At 42.0% G+C, this 25,931-nt stretch overlaps 1 protein-coding gene across 1 annotated transcript in view; it reads left to right on the top strand.

Moving 5' to 3' along the window:
• ajap1 (adherens junctions associated protein 1) overlaps nt 1-25,931 on the top strand; it is a 191,445-nt gene that overhangs the window by 53,967 nt on the left and 111,547 nt on the right. The window contains exon 2 of the mRNA XM_041206958.1: nt 16,957-17,044. Coding sequence (XP_041062892.1) covers nt 16,957-17,044 — 88 coding nt within the window. The remainder of the gene's footprint in view (nt 1-16,956; nt 17,045-25,931) is intronic.

Genomic DNA, 25,931 nt, shown 5'->3' with positions numbered 1-25,931 from the left:
ATAATTAGTTTCATCTGTATAAAGTACTTATGTACAACACTTGACTTACTGCCAAACAGCTGGTCAGAATCAGATTGCATTTCATAAATATTAAGCAGCTATGGCAAGGTCACATGACCAGGAATGGACTGTACTGTTGTGTTCTTCATGTTTTGCAATCTACAAGATAATTCAGAACTTGTGTCTCGGTAAGGCCTGCCTCCAGGTTTCCCTCATGGTCAAGGCACTGCCCAGCACAGTACTAATCCCTGTGGAGCAGAACTCGATTTCCAATCTGTGCTAATCATAACTCAAGCAATATGGTTGAGTTCAGTGACCCTGAACTAGAGAGGACAAACATCAAAGAGGTTTCTTGCTGGTGATTGCTGTGTAGTGATTCCTTTTGAAAAAGACACATATTTGGATGTAGCCGAGCAGAGAACCATGCCATTTTTCATGGTGAAATCATTTTCTGTTACTCACTATCTACTTCACAGATGAAAAATGGCCAATTGGCAAGCAACAAGAGGACCATGTAACTGTTTTGCAGGATCTTCAGAATGAGGGGAGAGGGGAAATTACGGGCACGGATATTAGAAAAACACCACTTCATAAATCGTCAGGGATTCTGGTATTGAGTGGGGAGAATGGTTGTTTCAATGATTTTGTTTTAAAGCTTCAACTCCTCTCAGCACAGAAACTAGAATCTAACCAGCAGACTTAGAAAATATGAGCCAGAGAGCATAGGCTGCATTTTCCTGGCCATATTGGAGACAAGCTGGGAGGCGGGTGGCTGGCATTACAGTGGTGTAAGTCTTCAGGCGGAAAACCCAGCATTTTTCCACTGCCATGGCATCAGCTTCAGGAACTTTGGTGGCACCGCTACTTACCAGGCAGCCAAAGAACCACTTCTCATCCCTGCAGGCATTTTGCCTGTTACAGGAGGGCATGCCGCTGCATGGGGAGACTGCAAGGTAAACCCTGCCAGCCTCTTAGCAGGTTCTGCGGAGGATGGCCCTCCTTAATGGACACTCCATGGCCCACAGAGAGGCCCCTGGCAGCAAAGGCTGTCCCTGTGGCAAGAGCACCGCTGATGACCCGGGCTTCTCCAAATATCAGAGTCTGCCTACCTGGCCATGGCTTTCCCCAACCTAACTCACCTCTCTGTGAGCGTGCATGGCCATTGAGGTGCCCTGTCCTTAGAGTTGTGACCTCAGCACTGGCCATGCTAGCAGTGTGCCGCTGAGGATGCTGAGCTGCTAGCCCTCCGATTGGACCAGTAGCTCTTGGGGGAGGGCCACTGACCTTAATGACAACCACCAATGACAATATGCGACCTAAGGGTCACGCTTTCAGCTCCAGAAAGGGGGCATCACCTTCACTGAGAAAATTCAGCCACATGAGTATGAAATGAAGTCAACACTAGTTTCAGGGGACAGCAATCTGATGGTTCTGATGTGTGCTGTCAGTTCCTTGATATTATGTTAGGCGATGATAATAGTTGTAAAATTTCTTATAATGTAGTTTGCTTCCAAAAGATTAAAACTTGGAAAGAGAACCTCGCATCTCTTGTAAAAGCTCCTCAAATGCACTTATCTAATTTTGCTATCTGAAACCTGAATTGAACATGTATATTTTGGTCTTAAGAAGCAAAGCTGATTCTTCCAACTCTTTTAGAGTAAAGCAGAATTATTATTAATAGGCAGAACAAGCTTCTAATGGAATAAAATGAAAGCCCTGGCTCAATTGTTCAGCACTTTTTTTTTGACAATCTTAACAAGCAAAGTAGCAATTTTGGGGATCTTACAGTTGCGTAACTGAACATACCCAGTCAAGGCAGAAAGGATGTATGCTTTCTTCGACTACTTTAGTCTGTTAGTTTTGACCCACACTCAGGGTTAAATTTTCACTACAGAGACAGGAATCATGACTGGGTTTGTTTCCAGGCCAGAAACCTGCCTCTGCTGGGAAACTGATTAAGGTTCAGATTTTCATGGGCATGAATACTTTATTGATATGTAAATGGAGTTTCTGTTCATGTAAAGCCAGTGGGGAGAGGAACAGAGATGGGTCAGATGTAATGTGGGGCTGATTTCGACTCTCCGCGGCAGCCATCACTAAGGCTGCTGCTTTTCCTGAGGGAGAGGTGTGCTGAGGCCTTCCGCTGAACCAGGAGGAAGCAAAATGTCACAGGAGAGCCAGAGGCCTGGGCACCAGACCAGGCAACTGCTCAATGCCCACCTGGATCTAATGCTGGAGACTGAGGGGGAGGAAGGAGGTCCTCTTCCTGGAGCGCTGAATTCAACAACTTCCTGTTAATGAGTCTCACTGGCTAGTCACTCAGTGCCTTGATGACCATATGCATGCAAACAATGTTACCCAGCACCTGAGGGAATCCAGAGATGCAGATGAAATCCAATCTCCTCTGTCCCTGTGAGGCTGTGTCTGTTGCTAAATGAATATGCCATCCAGCTCTGGCAAAGAATGCACCAGTGACCAGCAAGCTGCAATGGTATGTAGCTGTTGGTGAGATGCCACTCAGGTCCCCAGCCGATTTTGGAAGGAGCGAGAAGCAAAGACGATCAAGACCACAATTACTTTGACAGCCACTGGCAGGGTATGTCTACCAGTGCTGCGAGGTGTGAGGTCTTTGGCCTCAAGGGCACAGATCACCATGACCATCTTCCTGGAGAGTCACGGTGTCCCATGGCACTGGTTCTCGGTTATCTCCTGGTAACTTGTTCTGCGGCAGGTAGATCCAGTGTTGAGGGTTTGGCCTCCATTTCCTTCCTGCCCTTCTTTCCTCTTGCATGCCTTCCTGATGCCTGGGTCTGTGCCCTTTCTGTGGAAGGAGTTGCCCCTCACCACTACTGGGCCCAAAATCTGACAATTGTGTCCCCATTGCCAGCTGGAGCCTTCCTTCTGGGCAAGTTGATAAAGTATCACTGTCCAAGAAGATGTGCAGGAAAGATGGAAACATCTACAGCATTATTATGCAATTTCAGTTTGGATGCAAGTTCTCATGAGACACAATCAGATCAGTTTGCATAATTGTAAATGGTCAACAAATAGCATTAGATGCCTGGGAGTTATCTTCTCTAATAATTTACATAAACGACTTGGATGAAGGGCTGGATGGGATGGTTGCCAAATTTACTAATACGACAAAGATAGGCAGGAAAGTAAGTTGTGAAGAGGACATAAGGAGGCTACAAACAGATATGTAGATAGGTTAAGTGAGTGGACAAAGATCTGGCAAATGGAGTATAATGTGGGAAATGCAAAATTGTCATTATGGCAGGAAGAATAAAAGAGAAGCTTATTATCTAAATGGTGCAAGATTGCAGAGCTCTGAATTGCAGAGAGATCTGGGTGTTCTAGTGCATGAATCGCAAAAGGCTAGTACGCAGGTACAGCAAGTAATTAGAAAAGCTAGTAGAATGTTATCATTTATTGCGAGTAGAATCGAATACAAAAGTCAGGAGGTTATGATTCAGTTGTATAGGGCACTGGTGAGACTACATGTAAGATGCTGTGTATAGCATTGGCTAGCTTGTTTAAGGAAGGATGTAAATGCATTGGAAGCAGTTCAGAGAAGGTTTACTAGGCTAGTACCTGGAATGGGTGGGTTGTCTTGTGAGGAAAGGTTGGACAGGCTAGGCTTGTATCCACTGGAGTTTAGAAGAGTAAGAGGCAACTTGATTTAAACATATAAGATCCTGAGGGGACTTGACAGGGTGGATGTGGAGAGGATGTTTCCTCTTGTTGGAGAATCTAGAACAAGGGGTCACCGTTTAAAAACAAGGGGTATTTAAAACCAAGATGAGGTGAATATTTTTTTTTCTCAGAGAGTCGTGAGTCTTTGAAAATCTCTTCCTGAAAAGGTGGTGGAAGCAAAGCCTTTGAATATTTTTAAGGCAGAGCTAGATAAATTCTTGGTAAGCAAGTGGGTGTTAGGCAATCAGGGGTAGGCGGGATGCAGATTTGAGGTTACTATCAGATCAGCCATGACCTTATTAAATGGCAGAGCAGGGTCGAAGGGCTGAACGACTTACTCCTGCTCCTTGTCCATATGTTCCTATAACTGGGATATCTGCCCGGTGTGTGATACTCATGGAACCAGAAGGTAAAATCAGTGAAGCTACATTGATTATAAAGCCTCATTGCAAGGAAACATGAGGCAGAGAGAAAGCTATCACACTCCAGCCCTGTTTCTCTGATCATGCTCTCTGTTTGCATGTTTCTGACTCAGAAACAATCCCTTTACTTTCTCCAGTTTTATTAACAGTACTTTTTAGTGCTGACCACAACTCCATTCTGTTTTTATAGGTAGTTTTTACACTTCCTTGAATTAAAGAAGATTGAGTTTAACTTTGGTCCAACCTTCAGGCCATGAGAGAATTGTGTTTGACTCTTCTGAGCAAATGAACAAATGGTTCATGTGGGTTCCCATTCTCACGTTGTCTGGAAGTATGAAGTCAATTTTCTATGTAACTCGTTCTAGCATGGACAATTATTGTTTTCAGGCTTGACGGATAGTGTGGGTGTGCAGATTGAACTGTGAGGGAGGGAGGCATGGAGCACAATGCCTATATGTATTACTGAAATGTGTGGGCTACACTTTTGAATCATCTTGTGAATAAAAGCAGTGCTAGCATCTCCTAACCAAAGGCTTTCAGCTGCCATTCAGTGTACACTTATTAACTCAGGTGTTTCAACTCCACTGAAATATGCTTTTCTGCATTTTGTTTTTCTGTCGTGAATGCTTTAGCTGAATTTTTTGCTCTTGCAGGCCGCTTATGAACTGTGAACTTTCAGAAAAAGGACCCAATTACAGGATCTGTGCTGTATTCAAATAGAGCATCTGCCATATGCAACATTTGTGTGGTGTATAGTAAACTTTGTTGATATGTAAATGTTAAGTTCTAGATGTGTGACTGCAAATGCTGTAAGTTCCATGCCAAATTTTTCTTGGTTTAATTAATACAACACTAAACTTTATTTCGCTATAGCCTCACCTCACTCTACACCTGCAATCTCTGCCATCCCTACATTCGAGCTTGTACCCTCCATCCCTGACTCCCTCCTACTGCTACCCTTTCTTTCCATTCCACCATCAATAGGATAGTATTGAGCCAATGTGAACCTTACTCTTGTATTCTAAACCTCTCCATCTTACTACATCTCTGCCGCACTTAAAACGTCTCCCCAAAACCCATTAATCAGGCCGTCTGGAACTTTTTCAACCTCTCTTCCTTATCTCTAATCAACATATATTTATTTACCTTATCCTCTCACTCCTTTCTGTGAAGTGCAATGATGTTTCACAATGATAAAGGGCAATCTAAATGCTGGCTGATGTTGTTCTCTGCCCTGACCAGAAACAGATTCAGATCTTGCTTGAATGAACTCAACAAATCAGCATTCATAGCACAAGATGGCTGTTCCAAAGGTTCAGTATTCTCAGCAAAGCGTACCACCTCTTAACGTTTCACTTAGTCTGCCTGTACACACCTTGTGATTGTGACCCTGACCCTTCCTAATCTATTTAGTTCAGACATTCTAAACAAACATGAGCTTATCATCCTACAAACCTCCATCAAACCAACCTTAAATTGACACTTCTCTAAACTATATCTACCCAGCTTTTTCAATCTGTGCGGGTAAGCTAAACATTTTAATTTAAATTACTTTGGGAATTAATTTTGTAACCCATCATTGTATCCTTTCCAAAGCATCAATATCACCCACCATGCAAGGAGACCAGGGTCGGAGCTGAGTCAACTCTGGAGACTTTTAAAAATGGCAGGTGGGACCCAGAGGTGGAAATCCACATTTCCGGCAGATCCAGCTTTTGCCAGCAGGGAATGGGGGCGGGGTATAAATTATATAGCCAGGAAATATGAACTCAGCAGGACCATTTGAAATGAGCACTGAGTTCAAACAGACTCCATTTTCGCTATTTCAAGGGCCTTGCCCTGCAGTGTAAGAGTAGCGTGTGAGAATTTAAGAAGTACATATAAATACTCTTCAAGGGTAGATAAGATCCATTAAGTGTCATGAACTGAAGTTCTTTTAAATCCTCAGCCCTTTTATTACGAAACAAAAACTGGCTGAAACTGTCAGTTTGAGTTAAAAAAAAACCCTCTGATAGTCTACTTTAATTGGCAGGCCATCTGGTGTAGGTTCATAAGAACCATTACCATCTGATCCTGCAGTTTCAATAAAGTTATTTGTTGACATTTCACAAGGGCTGCCATTACAGCTGAGGCCATTATGAATGCTTGGCTGGGTTTCAAAAGCTACACAGCACCTATCTCAGCTGGGGGGGGGGGGTTGCTGAGTTCACATTTTTATTGACAGTTTAAAGAGACTGTTAAAGGATTAGCTGTCTTTGATGAGGTTATTGAATAGAAAGCTGCTTGTTTTTATAAAAGATTGACAACTTGATATTCAAAATCTTTGAATGGATTTCATGAATGGGATTTTTTTTCAGTATTAAGTGTGTATGAATGAGAACTCAATTAGATTGTTAGAAGAGTTTTTTTCATTTCCAAATGGCTTTGGAGGTCTGCCATGACTCCATTGATGGCATGGGAGTTAGAGGTGGCATGGAGGGGGAATTGAGGGTATGGAGGGCATGTGAGATGGCATGGAGAGAATATGGGGAGCAGGTGGGTGTGCGAAGAGGTACGAAGGGTGAGGACTAGAGGGCCTAACAGCTTTTAAAACAGCTAGGCGCACGTCCCATGGAACCGAGGCAAGCCTTCGAATCGCCCTGCCCTGAAGCAGAAATAGGGTTTAATAGGCACTTTAAACCAAGGTAATTACATGCCTGGGTAGTGAAAATTTAACCCAAAATTCAACACAAAGTTATAACCAAGACCTAGCCAATGAATTTGATAGTTTTGTTTTAATAGTGTATAAATACACCCTATTTCCCTATTTTCCCCAACTGTTGCTTCATGACATCAGCCATGAATACACAGGCAATAGAACACCCGGGTCTCTTTCTGACTTCATCCACTTCAGCTATCTTCCCTGGATGGTGTATGCCTGTTAAGCAGTCATCTGCCCACCTGCATAATACTGTACCTTTCTAAGTTAAATATAATTTGCCAGTCATGCAACTAATCTCTCAGCACCTTTAGATTTACTTATAGTAGGCAAGCATGGATTGTAACATTAACTCTTGTACATATCATCTGCAAATTTTTCAGAACTATCCACCAGCCTCCACATCTGGATCATTAATAAAAACAGTAAGTAGGAATTGTCCTAACACATTGATCTCCAATCAGATCCAATTCCATCTGCAATCGTTCTCTGTCTATGGGCTTTCAGGCAATTTTCAATCCAGCACATTATGTTTTCACTGATAGCCAGAGTTTCAGGGCAGAATTTTCCATCCTCATTGCCGCTGCACGTCAGGAGTGTCATTTTAATATATCTGCATCTCATTAGAAACCCTGCTCGCCAGAATTGTCCCCCCCCCCCCATGCTGTATCATCTGGGTACAACAGCATGATTGCACACACAACTGTACATAAGTGACGGGCATCTGGCGAGCTGCGCTTTGCTCAGGATTTTGAGGTTTGTGTGCCTACCTTGCTTTGAGCAGCACTCATGATCATCAACATCAGGCTTTGCAGGCATCATCTTTAGGGAGGGCTCACAGTCAGGTCTCTACCTGCCAGACCAGTCATAAGGCAAGGGGTGGTTTACCAATGGCTGCAGGGTAGGGCTTGTGTGGGGAAGGGGGAGAAGTGGCCTCAGACAAATGAAGAGGCTGCAGGGGTAGGGCATTACTGAGGAAGGGGGGTATCCCAGGGTGTGTGGGGGCGCATGTTGATCTATGCACGTGGCCTCAAGATGGTAAAGCTGGGGAGGCAGTCTCCAGAGGAGATGAGGCCAGATGGAGATGTGAGGGTGTGTGTGAGAATGGGTGGTGATGTCCTTTGAGCTGGCAGTGAGTGAGATGCCAGTGAATGTGTGATGGCCATGTGAGTGTGTGTTTAGTAATGAGATGGTTGCCTTACCCTTGCAGCATGGATGAGATCGTTCATCCATTTTCTGCACTGGAAGACTGACCTCCTGTGTGCAGCATTGGCACTGACCACCTCTGGGGTGGTCAAGCTGGGGTGGTGAAGCTGATGGTCCTCCTGCGGCCAGAGCCAGAGTAGAGAACATCAGAGCAGGCCTCCACGGTATCCAGAAGGCAACCCAGGAATGCATCACTGAATCAGGAGGCTGCACTCTTCTTCATTTTGGGGGTCATATCTTTGCCGGTGCCCTCCTAGGCTGCAAGCATTGAGAAGTGTGCGCTTGGCTGCAGTTTAAATATGGCATGGTGCGCAAATCAGAGGCTGCCTGCCAGCTTGATGGCATGTTTCCTGTGACTGCATAATTAATGAGGTGGGATTGGGACACAACGCGAAAACCCGCCATTGTGGCCAGCGGGTAAAATGACTTTTTTCCCATCTGCTACCACACTTAGTGGAAATCTGGGATGCTTCTGCCCTCAATATTGTTGAGAAGAAGCCTGTTATATGGCACCTTGTCAAAAGCATTTTGTCTACTAGGTTTCCATCCTCCACTATCCTGGTAACCGATTCCATAAGTGCCATTAGATTAATAAGACAGGGTCTCCTTTCTCTGAATGCATGTTAGATGTCCTTGATATTTCCTTGGCTATATAGTGCATCAGTAATGATTCCTTCAAGCATCTTTGCCATTGCTGATGTCAAGACTTGGAAAGATTAATGTTGCATGAGTCTGAAGTTGTCACCACCACCTCCAAGTAATACGTTTAAGAGTATGGATAGATGATTATAAATGAATAACTAAAACCTTATAAATGAAGGATTAAAAGTTTGGGTTCTGCCAGGGCCACTCAGCTCCTGACCTCATTACAGCCTTGGTTCAAGCATGGACAAAAGAGCTGAACTCCACAGGTGAGGTGAGAGTGACTGCCCTTGACATCAAGGCAGATTTGACTGAGTATGGCATCAAGGAGCCCTGGCAAAACTGGAGTCAATAGGAATTGAGGGAAATCTCTCTGCTGGTTGGAGTCATACCTAGAACAAAGGAAGATAGTTGTGGTTGTTGGATGTCAGTCATCTCAGTTCCAGGACATCACTACAGGAATTCCTCAGGATAGTGTCCTGGGCCCAGCCACCTTCAGCTGCTTCATCAATGACCTTCCTTACATCATAAGGTCAGAAGTGGGGATGTTCGCTAATGATTGCACAATGTTCAGCACCATTCGCGACTCCTCAGATACTGAAGCAGTCCATGTCCAAATGCAGCAAGACCTGGACAATACCAAGGCTTGGACTGATAAGCGGCAAGTAACATTAGTACCACACTAGTGCCAGGCAATGACCATTTCCAACAAGAGAGAATCCAACCATTGCCCCTTGATATTCAATGGCATTACCACCGCTGAATCCCCCACTATCAACATCCTGAGTTACCACTGACCAGGAACTGAACTGGACTAGCTGAACTGGTTGGTGGGCATTGTTGCTGCCAGTTTGAGTCTTTCTATAAATTTACTGAGCTGAATGTGCCAAACTGGGACTCCAATGCAGCATTTGTGAGGGTTGGAAATCGATTGTTTTCTATCTGGAATTTCCCAATAGTCTAGACCTGGAGAAAGGGGTAGAAGGCAGTCTGAGGGCTGGCCGTATAAGGGCAGGCTGTGAGTTGGAGTATTTATCTGGAGCAGGAATGACCATTCCTTCTTCTCTCAGATCTATTAAATAAAAGGTCCACTAGATTTTGTTTTGAGTAGCCCTTTGAGGGTCATTGGTTAAGCTGCTCCATGCTTGTACAAGTGATTAGGTCTTGGGTCCTATGTATCTCATAGGACACATATTTTCATATCAACCCAGCACAGACCAGAGATCAAAATGAGGCTGGGCCTAATCTGTAATGTTCAATTCCACACTGGACATTAGAGACATCTGTATTATGTAGATTTCTAACAAAAAATGTATTTCCTATACTTTCACCTTGCAATGTTGTTGGAAATGTCACAAGGGAAATAGATCCCTCATCAGTGATTTGTGAATACATTGACACTTTAATGTTATAGCAATCCATCATGCAATCTCACCGGATAGTTATAAATTTCAACAAATGCACGTGTTACCAATCTGACCAAGGCCATGTGTCAGAGGGCCAATGCTGCTTCCTCTCTCAGGGCTGATCCGTTTTCTTACCTGTCAGTCAGTTTTGACATGTAATGGAACTCTACAGTTAAAGAGTAGCTTGTCAGAGATATTAATTGGCTAGTCAGAGTCAATAATTGACCAGAGGGGATACACCATGAGAATTATTAATTGGCTAGTCAGAGTCAACAATTAACCAGAGGGGATACAGCACGAGAATTAGCTTGGGCATTTAACCCTACTACATGGAATGACACCTTCACCTTCATGCATAATACAAGAAGCAGACTTGTGGTTGGAGAATATGACAGTGTCCTAATGAGGATAAAATGCCAGTAAAACTTAACTTCTGTGGGAGATTTTAAATGAACTCTAAGCAGCTACAGCTAGCATTCTGCTAGTACCAGAGGCTTTTAATCTATTTTTTAACCATACTCTCATCTTTTAATTTGCCTTTCCATCTTTAAAAGGGGTATTGACATTATCCCTGTTAATAACAAGGAAAATTCTCTCGCACTAGGAATGGACTTGCATTTATATGGTCCCTTATCATATCCTGAGGACATTACAACACACTGCACAACCTTGGATTATTTGGACTGCTCTCATTTTTACACAGACAGAGCCCAGCTTTGAAACTTAATTCTCAATACAATGGCCTAGAAATTAGTTTGACCCCTGCATCAGGATAGGTAGGCCCGAGACACACCCAGTATTGAGCCTCATATATATGAGGCTAAAGAGCTGCAGATGCCTGTTCAACGTTGCTAGTAGCTTGCCTATGAAGAAGATTGTAGTTTCATGGAGTAGGTCCTAAGAGAAGAAGGGAAGCACTAAGGAAGGAGGGAGTGAGGGAGAGATTCATTCAGGGCTTCATCACTGTATCGGAGCAGGAAGAAGCACAACTGCACCCACCACCCCCCAGCCCCCTCCAGCCCCCTTGCCCTGCCATCATTTCTGGCGGATCCCATTTCTGCCGTTAGAGCTAACGGGTGTTATGTGAATACAACATGAAAAGAAATCAAAACTGTATGTGTCAAAACTTTATTCTTTTTTGTTATTTTAAAATGGACTTCTGCAGAGCCACAAAATGGCTGCTACAGGTCACATGACTCTCAAGATTGGCCATCTGTTCTGGAAGGTTCCAATAGAGACTACAAAAACAAAAGCGTTCCATTCCCACCCATGTGGAATCTCGCAGCCTATAGTAAGGCCACATTGTAATCAAGAAACTAGGCGACTAACAGATGAACTGAGACCCTCAGCCAGGATGGTAACAAAGCCAGAGTCATTGAAACTCATTATGCCTGAAGAAGTGTTAAGAACCCTCATTTCACTCCTAAGAGAAATAATGGAATTTGGCCAGGAGCACAGAAACTGCTTGCAAGGCTGCAATTAACCCATTTTTGGGGCATGTCACATGTCCCCATGCCTCTCACCTTTTAGATCATTTTAATATTACATTTCCAGCCTCACAGCTCAGTCTGCTGCCCTAACGCCAACGAGGTAGGACTCCAGCAGCTCTGGTCTAACCAAGCAGCAGGCCACCATCTTTCAACTCCTCAAAGCCCGTTTGGTTTTAAAAGGCTCTGATCATTATTTGCCAAGCCCTCTAAGCACAGAAACACCATAGTGCTGCAGCTTGACTACTTCCACAACCTATCATTATCACACTGGGGGGCTGTAAGATCACAGTTTAATTGACACCTCCAGGAGATTATTAAGGGATTAACTGTCTTTGATGTGGGCTATGAATACAAGTGTTTGTTTTTAATAAAGTACTAAATATTTGAAGGGATTTAAATGTATTGAATGGGCTTTTATCTATGAGAGTTTTGTTTTACATAGCAAAGTCTGTAATAGATGCTTAGAATTGTATTTTGTTTCATCTCAGCATGGTCCCTTAGGTCTGCCCATGGTGGACATTGGGTGAGTTGTATAGGAGCTATAAGGGGCCAGAGACATGAGTGGGGGTCATGGATTTGCATGGAATTGTCACTAAGCTGGCATAGGGGCTATAAGCGACTATGGGGGTGGTTAAAGGGGCATGGGTTGGCCTGGAGAGTATGAGGGGCCATTGGGGATGGGTGGGGACATGGATTGGCATGAATTGCCATAAATAGGGCATGGGGAGCGGTTGTGGCATGAGGGGATGTCAACTGGGCGAAAGTCCCAGCGCATAGAGGTGAGCCTTTTACTCACCTCAGCTCTCAGCAGCGCCTGTGGCTGTCTCTGATCCTTTTCCAGCAGTGGCAGGCCTGACTCCAACACACAGCTGCACACTCCACACCCCCTTCCTCCCCCCCAATCCCCAACCCCCCAACCACTGGAACGAAAATCTGAGAACTGCATGTAGTACTCTAAATGTGGCCTAACCAATGTTCGGTACAGCTTTAGCATAACTTTACTACTTTTCAATTCTATCCTTCTAGAAATAAAGCCTAATGCTCGGTTTGCTTTTTTCTATGGTTTTGCTAATCCGTGATGCAACCTTTAGTGATTGTATTCAGATATTTGTACTCTGAGGTCTCTTTGTTCCTCTACCCCACCTAGACTTGCACCTTCCAAATAATATGTGACCCTCCCCCATTCTCCTTCTCACCGAAATGTGCTACCTCACATTTGTTTGTGTTGAACTTCATTTGCCAATTACTTGCTCATTCTACAAATTTATAAATGCCCTCCTATAAATTTTTGCAGTCATCCTTAGTATTGATTGTCCCCCCAAATTTGGTGTCATTTGTAAATTTAGAAATTTAGACAGAGTAGAAATGTCACATCTCTGGTACCATTCTACTAAAGCTGCTCTGTGCTTTAACATCCTTACTAAGGCGTGGTGTGCAGAATTGGACACAATATTTCAGCTGAGGCCTGACCAGCATTTTTAAAGGCTTAGCATAGCTTCCCTGCCTTTGTGCTCTAGGCCCTTATTCATAAAGATAAGGGTTAGGATTTTCATCAAGCAGACGGGTATCAGGAGTCAGGAAAGTTCTCAACCCCTCAAACTCATCTCTGTTAAGGAGAACCCTGCTCATCCTATTTTTGTGTCATGGAGGTGGGATGGAGTCAGGCCTGTCACCTCCTATTTTCTGGGTCAGTGGCTCAGTTGTAATCATGAATGTCAGACCCTCAAATCCTTGCTCCCCACCCCCTCCCCAGCCCCCATCCACCCCCATGCTCCGTCCATGTTCCTCATATCTCCCATATCCCTTTCATATCCCCCCTTTCCCTGCATGCCCTTTCCACCCACCCCTCACCCCCACATCCTCCATACCCACTCTTTCAGTATTCACTATGTACAGAACCAATGAGCCATTGGCAAGCCTGGCAAGTCTTTGAAACATTCCTGAAACTGGCAACATAAGCTTTGTATTTGAAGATATACTTTGGGAAAATAACTTCTCAGCTTGCAACCTCTTACAAATGTCAACCAACCACAATCATCCATAGTATAAATTTTTAATAATCTTTTATCCACTTCAACACTTCAAACCTTTTAATCTGTGTAAGTAAGCTCACAAGCATTGGAAAACCATATTAAAGAAACATTTAGTTATTAGGAGGTAATAGAGATGCCAACCAAAAAAAGCCCCTGCTGAGCTAAATGAATTAGTCATTGTTGGAGGTCAGTCAAGCATTCATAAATAGGCCTTCTGGCAAATGTATCAACAGAAGCAGACATCTGTTTTTCAGATGGCCTGATTTTAATGCTTGGCTGAGCTTTAAGAATGACTAATCTACTTAACTCTGCAGGCAATGTTTACATTGTTTACATTGCCTGAGGGAAAGTGTAGGCCTTGTTTGATTGACATCTCTATTGCTTTGTCATAACTTAGGCATTGAAATCCCATATTAAAGAAAGACTATGTGTTTATTTGCACAAGATTAAGAGTTCTGAAGTGGACACAAAATTCTCTGAAGTTGATATAATGACTGGTGGTGATTGAGTGACACTTTGAGAGAAGTTAAGAGGGGCAATGTACTTCAATAGACATGTTGTATGGCTGTGTTTGTTAGTTCCCCATTCTGGACTAGAGTTCCTCTGAGAGGCTGTAAGGATGTCTACAGATGGAATAGGCCTGACTCCATCAAAATTGCTTGGGAGTTTGAAATGCCCCCTGTCCCCCACCCCCCGCAATGGAGACAGCAAGATTGGAGGTGCTTTGTGCGGGCTGGTTATCTGTGCCCTACAAAAGTGCTGGAAACGGCAATAGGAGCAAAAATCTAGGAGTTCTTAAAGGCCTCCCAAGTTGAGCCAACTCAGCAAAAAACTGGTTAAGGATTCCGTATGGCTTCTTAGCAACTTTATCAACTTGTCCTGCTACCTTTAAAGATCTGCCTACATATATTGCCAGGTGTCTCTGTCCCTGAAACTATTTTAAACACCATATGTCCTTACTTAACCAAAATCACTGGCAAGTTGGAAATAAGCGGATGATTTCAGAATTTATAAAGTTCCTATTTTATCTTTCTATTTCAGAGGCATGCACATTTCTGTAATTTTATTGAAGATCAGTTTATCTCTAGGTGAAGAGGCTGCTGGCATTGCCCGCTCTTTTCCCATTGCAGCTTCCGAACATTACAGTTAACTTGTAATGACCTGAGGGCTTTACTGAAGCTTTCTGCAAGGTTCCTGAATCCCCAGGAAGCCAGGGGATTCAATGAACTTCAAGAATTTCATAAAACTTGTGTAAAACATTTCAATGGAAGTTATCAAGCACCTCTGCTACGATCATTAGGTTCAATGTGAAAAAAGTGCTCCCCCAGTAAGATTCCTGCTGAACAGGGTGCAACTGAAAACACGCTGGATTTTTAATGAGCTGAGAGATGGACTGTCAGTTTCTCAACTTTCAACCATGGTTGATTCAAGACCTTCCAACTCTGAAAAACGGGCACTCTTATATAAAAAAGTTGTAGTCAACTAATAGGCGGCTATCTTCTTACACTGTGAAATGCTGTCAATAGATCTGTAAACATGTTTAAGCATTGGATTGTTAACTACAATCTTTCTCTCTCTCTCTCTCTCTCTCTCTCCCCCTCTTTCCAGTTATCTACTTCTTGCCAGCCTATTTGTATTTGTCTATTTATAAGTAAAAAAAAACCCTATTGTTCATACAAAGAAATGTCTCACATTCAATGTCTGTCACACTCCAATTGTCACACTTCAAAGTATCACTTTATTACGATGCGTTTACAAGCAGCTATACTTATCTGCATTTTCCTATTTAGACCACTTCACCATAGGGATTTTTTGAAGTGCTCTTAGAGGAACAGAACAGATTAGCACCTCCATATCTTGACCATACTCCAGACCCAGAATCCACGTGAGCATTGACATGGGAGATCTGAAATTGTGTATGTGTATTTTCTGCAGATTTTAGTTTTTACCCAGAAATCTATGAATCAAGTTAATCTACCATGAACAAAAATGACCCTATTTGTTTCTACGAGCTATATATTTGTATCCTCCTACTGCCTAACTTTGCATAATAAGTTGCCTCTTTATTGTTGCATTCTAACTGTCCATTTTTATATCACTAGATCTATTACTTTTCCATCCATCCTTCTATTTCTTTACTTGGATGTAACTCTTTCCTGCCTATTGATTTACCTCGGTACACACCAATATTTGCCTGTCTGTGTATTCATCTGTACCTATCTGTGTACATATCTCTGTATCTATCCATGTATCTGCTTGGCTATCAAAACATACATGTGAACCTTTCAATCTGTCTAAGTTTTTATGAATCTCCCTGTTGATTAACTTTTTTTATCTGTAGGTCCATTTAGGTATTCCAGCTCTCTGAATATGACCTGTCTACCTTTATAACTAATGAGCTTCTTTTCTAACAACAGATTTGTTATTTTATTGTTGTAATTTAGTAACAGTGAATTATGAATTGCAAAAATGACAGTAGTTCTTACATCTAAGCACCATTTCTCCCAGAAGAACCCTGAAAACTAAAGTACAGAAGGAGGCTATTCTGCATTGTGCTAGTACTAGCCCAACCACTGAAGTGATCTACTCCAATTCCAAATCCCTAGCCCTAACACTGGAACAATCTATTCCAATCCCATTTCCTTAACTCTAACACTGGAACAATCTATTCGAATCCCATTTCCCCAGCTCTAACAGTGGAACAGTCTATTCCAATCCCATTTCCATAGCTCTAACACTGGAACAATCTATTCCAATCCCATTTCCATAGCTCTAACACTGGAACAATCTATTCCAATCCCATTTCCCTAGCTCTAACACTGGAACAATCTAATCCAATCCAATTTCCTTAGCTTTAACATTGAAACAACCTTTTCAAATCCCATTCCCTTAGCCCGAACACTGGAACAATCTGATCCAATCCCATTTCCCTGGCTCTAACACTGGAACAATCTACTCCAATCACCATTTCCTAGTCTTTGTGATGGAGAGATCTTCTTCAATCCCATTTCCCTGCAAATCCTTTTGCATTCTTCCTTTTAATATTTTGGCCAATTTTTAAAAGGTCTCCTAGCTCACTAACCATTTCTACAGTCTCCCATGTTCTTATAACCCTCTTTGTGAAAAACATCCAACTTCCTTGTTAATGTATGTAGTGAAAATCCTCAGCTGCCACGCTCCTCGTTAGTGATTCACCAGCCAGTGTACTCATTTCTTGTTTATCATCAAAAGAAAATTCACCATTGATTAATAATATGAATTTTGCTTGAATATTAAAATAGCCCAGCTCCTCGGGGAGATTACATCTGAAGCAATAGATGTACATAGACAATAAACAAGACGTTTTTCTCTTTTAATCTTTAGGTTTGGCTGTTCACCAGATCATCACCATCACAGTCTCCCTCATCATGGTTGTTGCTGCTTTGATAACGACATTGGTTTTAAAAAATTGGTAAGTACATTCTTTGTGAGCTAAGAAAAAGACTGAAAATATTGGGGATCTGAGATTGAGAAGGATAATGTTAGAAATGCAGAGCTGGTAGTCAGCCACCTGAAAGAGTCAATGATAGGTTGACATCTTGGAGGACTTTTATTCAGGGATTTTGACTGTTGATGAAGGGTGAGACCTAATGCCATCTGAATGGAATTTCCACAGTTTTCTGGTTTGTTATTAGCTTTTTCAGTCTATTTGCTCCTAGATCAGTGACATTAGAGCTGTGTTGCAGAGCATATTTTAATCACTCAGTATTGGCAAGTATTTCCAGTTAGGCATAGCATGGCTATGTACAGTGTAGATCAGCCTCATCAACATGCAGCAGATCAACCCAACACAATACACCCCCTTATTGCACCAGCATAACATTTTTCCACCACCATTTTAGCTGACCCGCAGTTTTCCTGACTGAGATTACCAATTTGGGGTGTCTTGCATTGTATAATATGTCCATTCAAGGTTATGTGCACTGGATTTCCCAATCTTACTTCACATATGACTGCTAAAGCCAACAGGAGATGTAACACCTAGTCCCCTTTTGTAAAAACTGGCAATGGGATCTTGTATTTTTGAAATGGTCAGGCACTTACACAGAGTAAATAATGATTCGTGACACAAATAGTGGGGCATATGCTAAAGTTTGTTGCACTCCCTGAGATGACAATCATATTTTTATGAATAATATTTTTCCATAGGCTTCTCATACCCCTTTTATTCTGAAGCCTGAACTGATAAAAATGTCAGTGAAGCTATTGGATTTTGAAAGCAACACGTTTTCTACATTAAAGCTGGCAACTTTCAAATTTATGGAGTGTCTGAAGGTGACTAACTGATGTTTAAGGCACAACTTAGAAAGTTAAGAGGGAAGTCAGATAGCTTTTTTCTCACCCAAAGGGTAGCAGGCTTGTTAATAAAGTTAGCACGTTGAAGCAGACAATATGAGTACAGTGTCTCAAAACCGGCAATCTTGGGACTGAGGCCATGCCAGATTTCAGATCATGCTGGATTTCGGGTCAAACAGAGTTGAGTGGGGTTAAGGGTTGCTCAGAGTATGGGAATAGACTGGTGTGCAAGCAGCAAAGGGGATAACTAGTCAGGTGCCACACTGTGCCAAAGCAGCGCCTAGCCGAATTGTCCAGGTAAGTTAATTTAAAAAAAATTTACTCAATTAAAGTGATACATGGCAAATTAGAAAAATGTCTGGTTTTCAGACAACCACAGTTTTTGGTCTGCCGGATTTGAGATGCTGTACTGTGCACGTAGTGATTTGGAGAGAGACTGGGCTAAAGGATCCAATGAGAAGATGGCTAATTGGTATTAAGTTTGATTTAAAAAGGGATTAGCACAGGCTAGAAGATCAAATTTTTGGAACTTCTTGGTCTCTACAACTCAGTTTTCACCCCATACATTGAAGCTAGCAATTGAACCATGAGGGGAACTCTTTGATCCTGGGGTACTGTATATCTGTATGGATGTCATGGCAATATATGGAGGTGGAGCAGGGGAGAGCAATAAACTTGATTCATTCTGTTAAAGAGAGGAAATGTGAGGTACAATGTGAGTATAGAAAATGCAGGGGTAAAACTAAAAAGGAAATTTAGAAAGCAAAGAGAGGTATGAGAAAAAAGATTGACAATTCAATTCAAGGAAAACCCAAAGATGTTTTATAGATACATAGAGAGCTGGAGGAAAACTGAGGAAAGAATAGGACCTATTGGAGACCAGAAAACGAGGTGGAAGACATAGGCATAGTTCTTGAATACTTTGTATCTATCTTCACAAAAGAGGTTACAATGCAGAAATTGTAGTTAAGGAGGACAAGTATGAAATATTGTATGTGGCAAACATAGTGCGGGAGGAAATATTCATGGGTTTAGCATTTTTGGAAGTAGGTAAGTCGCCAGTCCCAGACGACATGTCTCCCAAGTTGCTGAGAGAAGAAAGAGAGGAAATAGTGGGGGTTCTGACCATATTTTCCAGTCCTCTCTGGCTCCAGACATTGTGCAGGAGGACAGGAAGACTTCTAACATTGTACTGTTGTTTTAAAAAGGAGGAAGGGGATATATCATTCAATTACAGGCCAGCCAGCCTGATCTCAATAGTGGGCAGATTATTGGGAAATATTCTAAGGAACAACATAAATTGTCATTTTAGAAAGACATAACACAGCTCATGGCATTATGTAGTCTCTCTCTATTTACATTAGTTTTTGTTTTTCTATTCTGCTTATCAAAGTGAACAACCTCACACCTTCACACATTCTACTTGTTGATGTAGTTGACATGGATTTTAGCAAAGCTTTTGACAAGGTTCCACATGGCAGGCTGTCAGGAAAGTAAAAGCCCATAGGGTCTATGGGAAAGTGACAAGTTAGATCCAAAATTTTACACTGGCGGTAAGCAAAGGGTAATGGTTGATGGGTAGTTTTGTGAATGGAAGGCTGTCTCCAGTGCAGTTCTGCAGCGCTCAGTGCCGGGTCCCTTGTTTCTGTGGTGTATATCAGTAGTTTAGACTTAAAATGCAGGGGGTGCATGATTAAAAAAAATTGTAGGTGGTACAAAAATGGGTGTGCGATTGATATTGAGGAAGAAAGCAGTAGACTGCAAAAAGATATCAAAAGACTGATCACTGGGCAGAAAAGCGGCAAATGGAATTCAATCTGGAGAAATGAGAGCTAATGCATTTGGTGAGGGCAAATGAGACAGGGGAATATACAATAAATGGTAGGGTACTGAGAAGTGTAGAGGAACAATGGGATCTTGGCATGTATTCCACATATCCCTAAAGATAGCAGGATGGGTATATAAGGTGGTTAAGAAGCCATATGGGATACCTTATTTTATCAGCCATGTCATAAAATATGAGAGCAGATAAGTTATATAGAAGTGTATAAAACACAAGCTAGGCCCCAGCTAGGATACTACATATAGTTTTGGTCACCACATTATGGGAAGCATGTGATTGTACTGGAGAGAGTACAGAGGTTTACATGATGGTGCCAGGAATGGAAAACTTTAGCCAAAAGGAATGATTGCATAGGCTGTGTTTGTTTTCTTAGGAACAGAGGAAGCTAAGGGGGGATTCAGTTATGGTGCATAAAATTAGGAAGGTCCTAAATAAAGTGGATAGGAAGGGCCTATTCCCTTAACAGAGAGGTTGATAGTCAGGGATCATAGATTTAAAGTACCTGATAAAAGTATTAGAAGTTATGGAGAAATATTTTCACGCAGAGGCTGGTGGGTGTCTGGAAGTCACTCCTGAAAGGGTGGTTGAGGCAAAAACCCTCATTGCAATTTAACAATACCAGCCCATGCTTGCAAAACTGAGAATGTAATGTCTAACATTAGATGTGATTCTGCGATTGGAAAGCACTTGCTGAACAATCCCGAGTGTGCTAAAAATTACACTAACAGTCAGTTTAAGATTATCAGTCAGGCTCATAATGTGGCTCACTTATGCTTTCTAGACTATATGCTACATATATTCATATGTAGGGACCTGCCCTCTGTAGGCAAAAGGAATATGTCTAGGCATTGCACCTTTTTGAATTAAACAAAAGCATGGGAGGGACAATAGTTCCTTGGTGCATACTCCATGGCAACCCTCAGCCCATCAGAGTCGACTTGCCAACCATTCAGCACCATTTTCCCATGCAGTATAAATTGTTGCTCCCTCTGAAATTTGCCATTCTTGCATCTGTCTTGCTGAATGCAAGACAAAAAGCTTCAACAACATGTCTCTTCAGCAATGCTCAAGTTCTGTACTACCAAGCAACAATTAAAAAAAAACTTGGATATGCACTTAAAGTGTCAAGTACAAGGATACAGGCCAAGATCTGGAAAGTGGGATTTGATTGATTAAGCTTTGTTTAGCCAGCACAGACACCAAATGGCGCCCTTCTGTGTTGTAAGCTTTCTCCATTTCTAACTTCCTGAACTAGTGTTCTTCAGCCTTGAATCTATAGAGATAAACAGGATACAACAGGATAGAAAAGGCTAACCCAGAATAATAGTTTCAAGACAATTGGAACTTGAGCTTATGAGTTCCCAATTGCGAAGGGAAAGTTCTTGACAGACATCAAAATTTTTGTCTTTACAGAGAGCACGGTAGGGTTGCCAGAAAGACTAATTGAGATCAGGACACTGAATCCATTTAGCAAAAAACTGAAAGCTGTAATGGGAAGTGTTTGGGTTAATATTCTCAAAGGATGAGATCACATGGATCAAAAGGTCTCTTAACTCAAAACAGTTGTATGATCCTTTTATTGTTCTTGGATCATACGGTTGCCAAGGGTAGAGCATTACACATTTTTGAGGCTTTGCTGTGCCATTTGTAGAGTTATCATCATCATCATCATTCACTCTTATTTCTTGCTGTGGAGAATAGATCTTCTATTGGTCTGGATTTTTCAAGAGTGCTCATCACTGACCTTGAAGAAAGCCTCGCTGAGAGCTTTAGCAATTTTTGTGGTGAGAATTTTAACTCTCTTGACATGCAGTTGATTGTAGGGTTGTTTAATGGGGTCCCCAGAGCGGAGCTACAGTGTTGTCATCAAGCTGCCTAAGCAGCCAATTACAGTGAAGGATTCTCACAGTCAACCAACCAGGAAATGAAAAGGATTAATAATCAAATCACTTGTTATTTTTTTTCACAGAGTGAAATAGAGATTGGGGACAGACACATGGGATTAAAGTAGAAGATGAAATATCATGGGCCAGAATTTTTGGCTCAGTGAGTGGGGGCGGGGCCTGCTCCCTGAGGCATAAAATGATGTGGGGTGATGTCGGGCTTGCGTGCCTGCCGAACTGTAAAAGGCCTATTAAGGCCATTTAAAAACTAATTAAAGCAATAAACTGAACTGCCCATCCGACATTAAGGTTGGCGGGCAGGTGATGAGCCTAGGCGGCCTTTGCATTTTTCATGGAACCTCATCCGTGGGCAGGATGGGGTTTCATGAAGTGTTTATAAATTGAATAAATTTTCTTTTAAAAATTCATTGACATGTCCGAGCTCATGTGACACTGTCACATGAGGGGACATGTCTTATAAAAATTTCCTTATCTTTATTCAGCTTTTTAAAACTTAAACTAATCTCACCAGGAAGTTTTCTGCATGCATGTGCGAAAGAGCATAGGCCCCGACTCAGGGAACCACCCCCCCCCCCCCCCTCCCCCCCACCGCCTGTACAGGGAGCGCTCAGTGCTTCCCGCTGGGCGTCACGCTGGGCAGGCCTTAATTGGCCCGCCCATGTAAAATGGTGGCACGGACCCGATTGGGGGTGCCAATCGGGTTTGCAGCCCACCCCACCCCCCGCACAACACCCCCGGCAGAGGGAAAATTCTCCCCATGAAAATATTTAAAATTTAAAAAAAATATTTTAAATAAATGTACTTTAAAATACATTAATTAATCTTAATAGAAAGATTTAACAACATTCCACGGATCAAAAAGTATTTTTTCAGGGCCAGATCAGTTGTTCAGCAATAGTTATTACTCAGATCACCGTTAAAAATCTAGTTACGCCTCACTGAACATGGCTTAACTTTTTACAGGGTTTCTAACAGTGGTTGGAGAGCAGAAAGGGCAAGCTCTGACCAGACCAAATTATTTCAATGGTTGATGGCTCTGGGGAGGAGCAGTGAATGACAGACCACAACTTCAGCATTTCTGCATTAATCTGCACTGGCACCAAATCCTGAAGTTGTGCTCAGATTCAGAGGGATAATCATGATTGCAAATGCTGACAGTTCACCATCAAGAAACCCACAGATTTCGGGCTGTTGCTTTCCACCTTTGAATTCTTTTTGAGCGGCTATTGACAACAGACCTCATGCGTGCTCTATCATTTTACCTTGGCTTTTACTGTTCTAGGCCAGCTACTTTTGACCCTCCTGGTCTTACTTTTCCCTGGGCGCCTTGTTTCAATGATGTCTAGTGACACAGGTTTGGTGTTTTTTAAGGGTATACCCATTTTCTCCATATTATTTTCAACTCTATACCTGCTGCTATTCTTTTATTTACCTTCAAAATCCCTAATTTTAGATGGCCTATTGCCAGCAAATGCCCAAAATTACTCATACACATTTATTGACAAATGTTTGTAATTAAATTGCAGGGTAACCTCCCTGAAGTGTAGCGATGTTGTTCTAGAGTAATTGTGAAATGTTTGACTGGAAAATCAAGGCATAATAAGCTTTTCCAGTACACCTGGCGTGTGAATGGAGAGAGATGATCCATGAAATGCATTTGAGCTCTAAAGATGCATTTTGCTCATTTGGCAAATAACAGTCATTTTGCATTCAAATATGGAGCATAAATAAGACAAAATATGAAACAGTTAAGAGCATATTTATCGCAGAACTTTCTGTACTTGCTAAGAGTCATCTCAATTAAAATCAAATAAATCTGCAATCCTTCATTGTCTGATTTTCAGGTCGAGTCGATTATTATATGTTTATTGATAGATGGAGACTAAATTGTGTTACTGGAGGTCATAGAGTCATAGAATGGTTGTAGCACAGAAGGAGGCCATTCAGCCCTTCATTCTGGGCCAACTCTCTGCAAGAGAAATTTAGCTAGTCCTATTCCCCTGTCCTCTCCCATAATCCTGCAATGTTTTTTTCACTTCAGTGCTTATTCATTTACCTTTTGAAAGTCATGATTGAATCTGCCTCTAGCACCCTTTCAGTATATCCAAAATTGGAACCACTCACTGTGTGAAATTATTTTTCTTCATGTCCCCTTTAGTTCTTTTGTCAGTCACTTTACATTTGTTATCAATGGTTCTTAACCCTCCCATCAATGGTAAGTTTCTCTCTATCTACTCTGTCTAGATCCTTCATGATTTTGAACACCTCTATCGAATCTCCTCTCAACCTTGCATTTTCTAAGGAGAACAGCCGCAACTTCTCTAATCTATCCACATAACTAAAGTTCCTCATCTCTGGGACCATCCTTCTAAGTCTTTTCTGGGCCTTCTTTTAAGCCTTCACATACTTCCTAAAGCGTGGTGCCACGAATTGGACACAATATTCCAGTTGAGGCTAAACCAGTATTTCATAAAGGCTCATCTTAACATCCTTCCTTTTGTAAATCTATGCCTCCATTTATAAAGCTCAGTTTTCTGTATGCCACTTTATGCTCTGCCACCTATACAATTTTGTGCACATATACCCTAAGGTCTCTCTGATCCTGCACCCCATTTAGAATCATACCTTTTAGTTAAGATTGCCCTTTCTCGTTCTTCCAACCAAAATACATCAATCTGCACTTCTCTGTACTAAATTGCATCTACCACATGTCCACCCATTTCATCAGCCTACCCGTGTCTTCTTGAATTTTATCACTACTGCCCGTGTTTTCTTGAATTTTATCACTATCCTCCCCACAGTTTACATTAGTTCCAAGTTTTGTGTGCTCCAGTAACATTGAAATTGTGTTATGTACACCCAAATCTTAGTTATTAATATATATCAAGAAACAATATTGAGTCCTGGAAAACACAACTTCTTCCAGTCTTAAAAATAACTTCACCAGGACTCTGTTTCCGATCACTCAGCCAACTTTGTATCCTTGCTACACTTCCTGTTTTATTTCATGGGCTTCAAAGTTGCTGACAAACCTGTTATGTGGCTTTTTATCAAATGCCTTTTGAAACTCTATATACACTAACCTGAATACACTCATCAACCATTTCTGTTACTCAGTCAAAAAACTCAATCAAGTAAGTTAAACATGTTTTGGCTTTAGCTTACCCATGCTGGGATTCCTTAATTAATCAACATTTACCCAAGTGACTGTTAATTTTGTCCCAGATTACCACTTCCAAAAGCTTTCCTAACACTGAGATTAAACTGGGTGGCCTGTAGGTGATGTGTTTACTTTACACCCTCTTTTGAACAAGGGTGTAACATTTGCAATTCTCCCATCATTTGGAACCAGCCACATATCTAAGGAAGATTAGAAGATGACAGCCAGTACCTTTGCAATTTTCATCATTACATCACCTACCATCCTCACTTGCTTTCCATCTGCTCCTGGTGACTTATCAACTTTAAGTCCCTTTCTAATACCTCTGCTTTACCAATTTATAGCTCATCCAGTATCTCAATCATCTCCCCTTTCACTATGGCTTTGGGAACATCTTTTTTCTTGGTAAAGACAGAGGCAAAATGTTCAGTTAGTACCTCAGCCATGCCCTCTGCTTCCATAATACCTTTTTGGTCCCTAACTGGCTCCATCCCTCCTCTTATTACCCGTTTACTACTTATATTCCTGTGGAAAACCTTTGGACTGACTTTTGTTGCCAGCCTCTTCTCATACTCTCTATGCTTATTTCCATTTTACTTTTTCCTCTGAACTTTCTATAATGGTTAAGGTATCCCAAAATGCAATGTAAGGCTAATGTGTCTTATAGACAAAATTTTGGTGGCCCTGCAAGAACACCTAAAGTGGAATTTTCCCAAAATTACACTAAGTCCGGTGGTGGGTGTGAAAAAAGACGTTTTTCCCGCCGGCTGGAAACGCGGATTCATACAGAGTATCATCCACCTCCCACCTCATTAATTATGCAAGCACAGGGAACACACCATATCGATAGCAGGCGGCCTCTCAAATGCCCATCACGCCTTTACCTCATCTTTTCTTCACACCAAGTGCTATATCTAAACTGCAGCCATGCACATAGTTCTCAATGTTTGCAGCCCAGGACTGCTCCATTGAAGATATGGCCCTGAAAGCCAAGAAGAGTTCAGTGACCCATCACTGGAGTTTCTTTTGGAGGCCTTGCACAATGTCCTCTACCCCCACTCTGGCCCCAGGAGATCGAACAATCTTACTGCTCTGG

This window comes from Carcharodon carcharias, chromosome 15 (assembly GCF_017639515.1).
Source record: "Carcharodon carcharias isolate sCarCar2 chromosome 15, sCarCar2.pri, whole genome shotgun sequence".
NCBI lineage: Eukaryota > Metazoa > Chordata > Chondrichthyes > Lamniformes > Lamnidae > Carcharodon > Carcharodon carcharias.
This window is presented reverse-complemented; position numbering and strand designations above follow the sequence as displayed.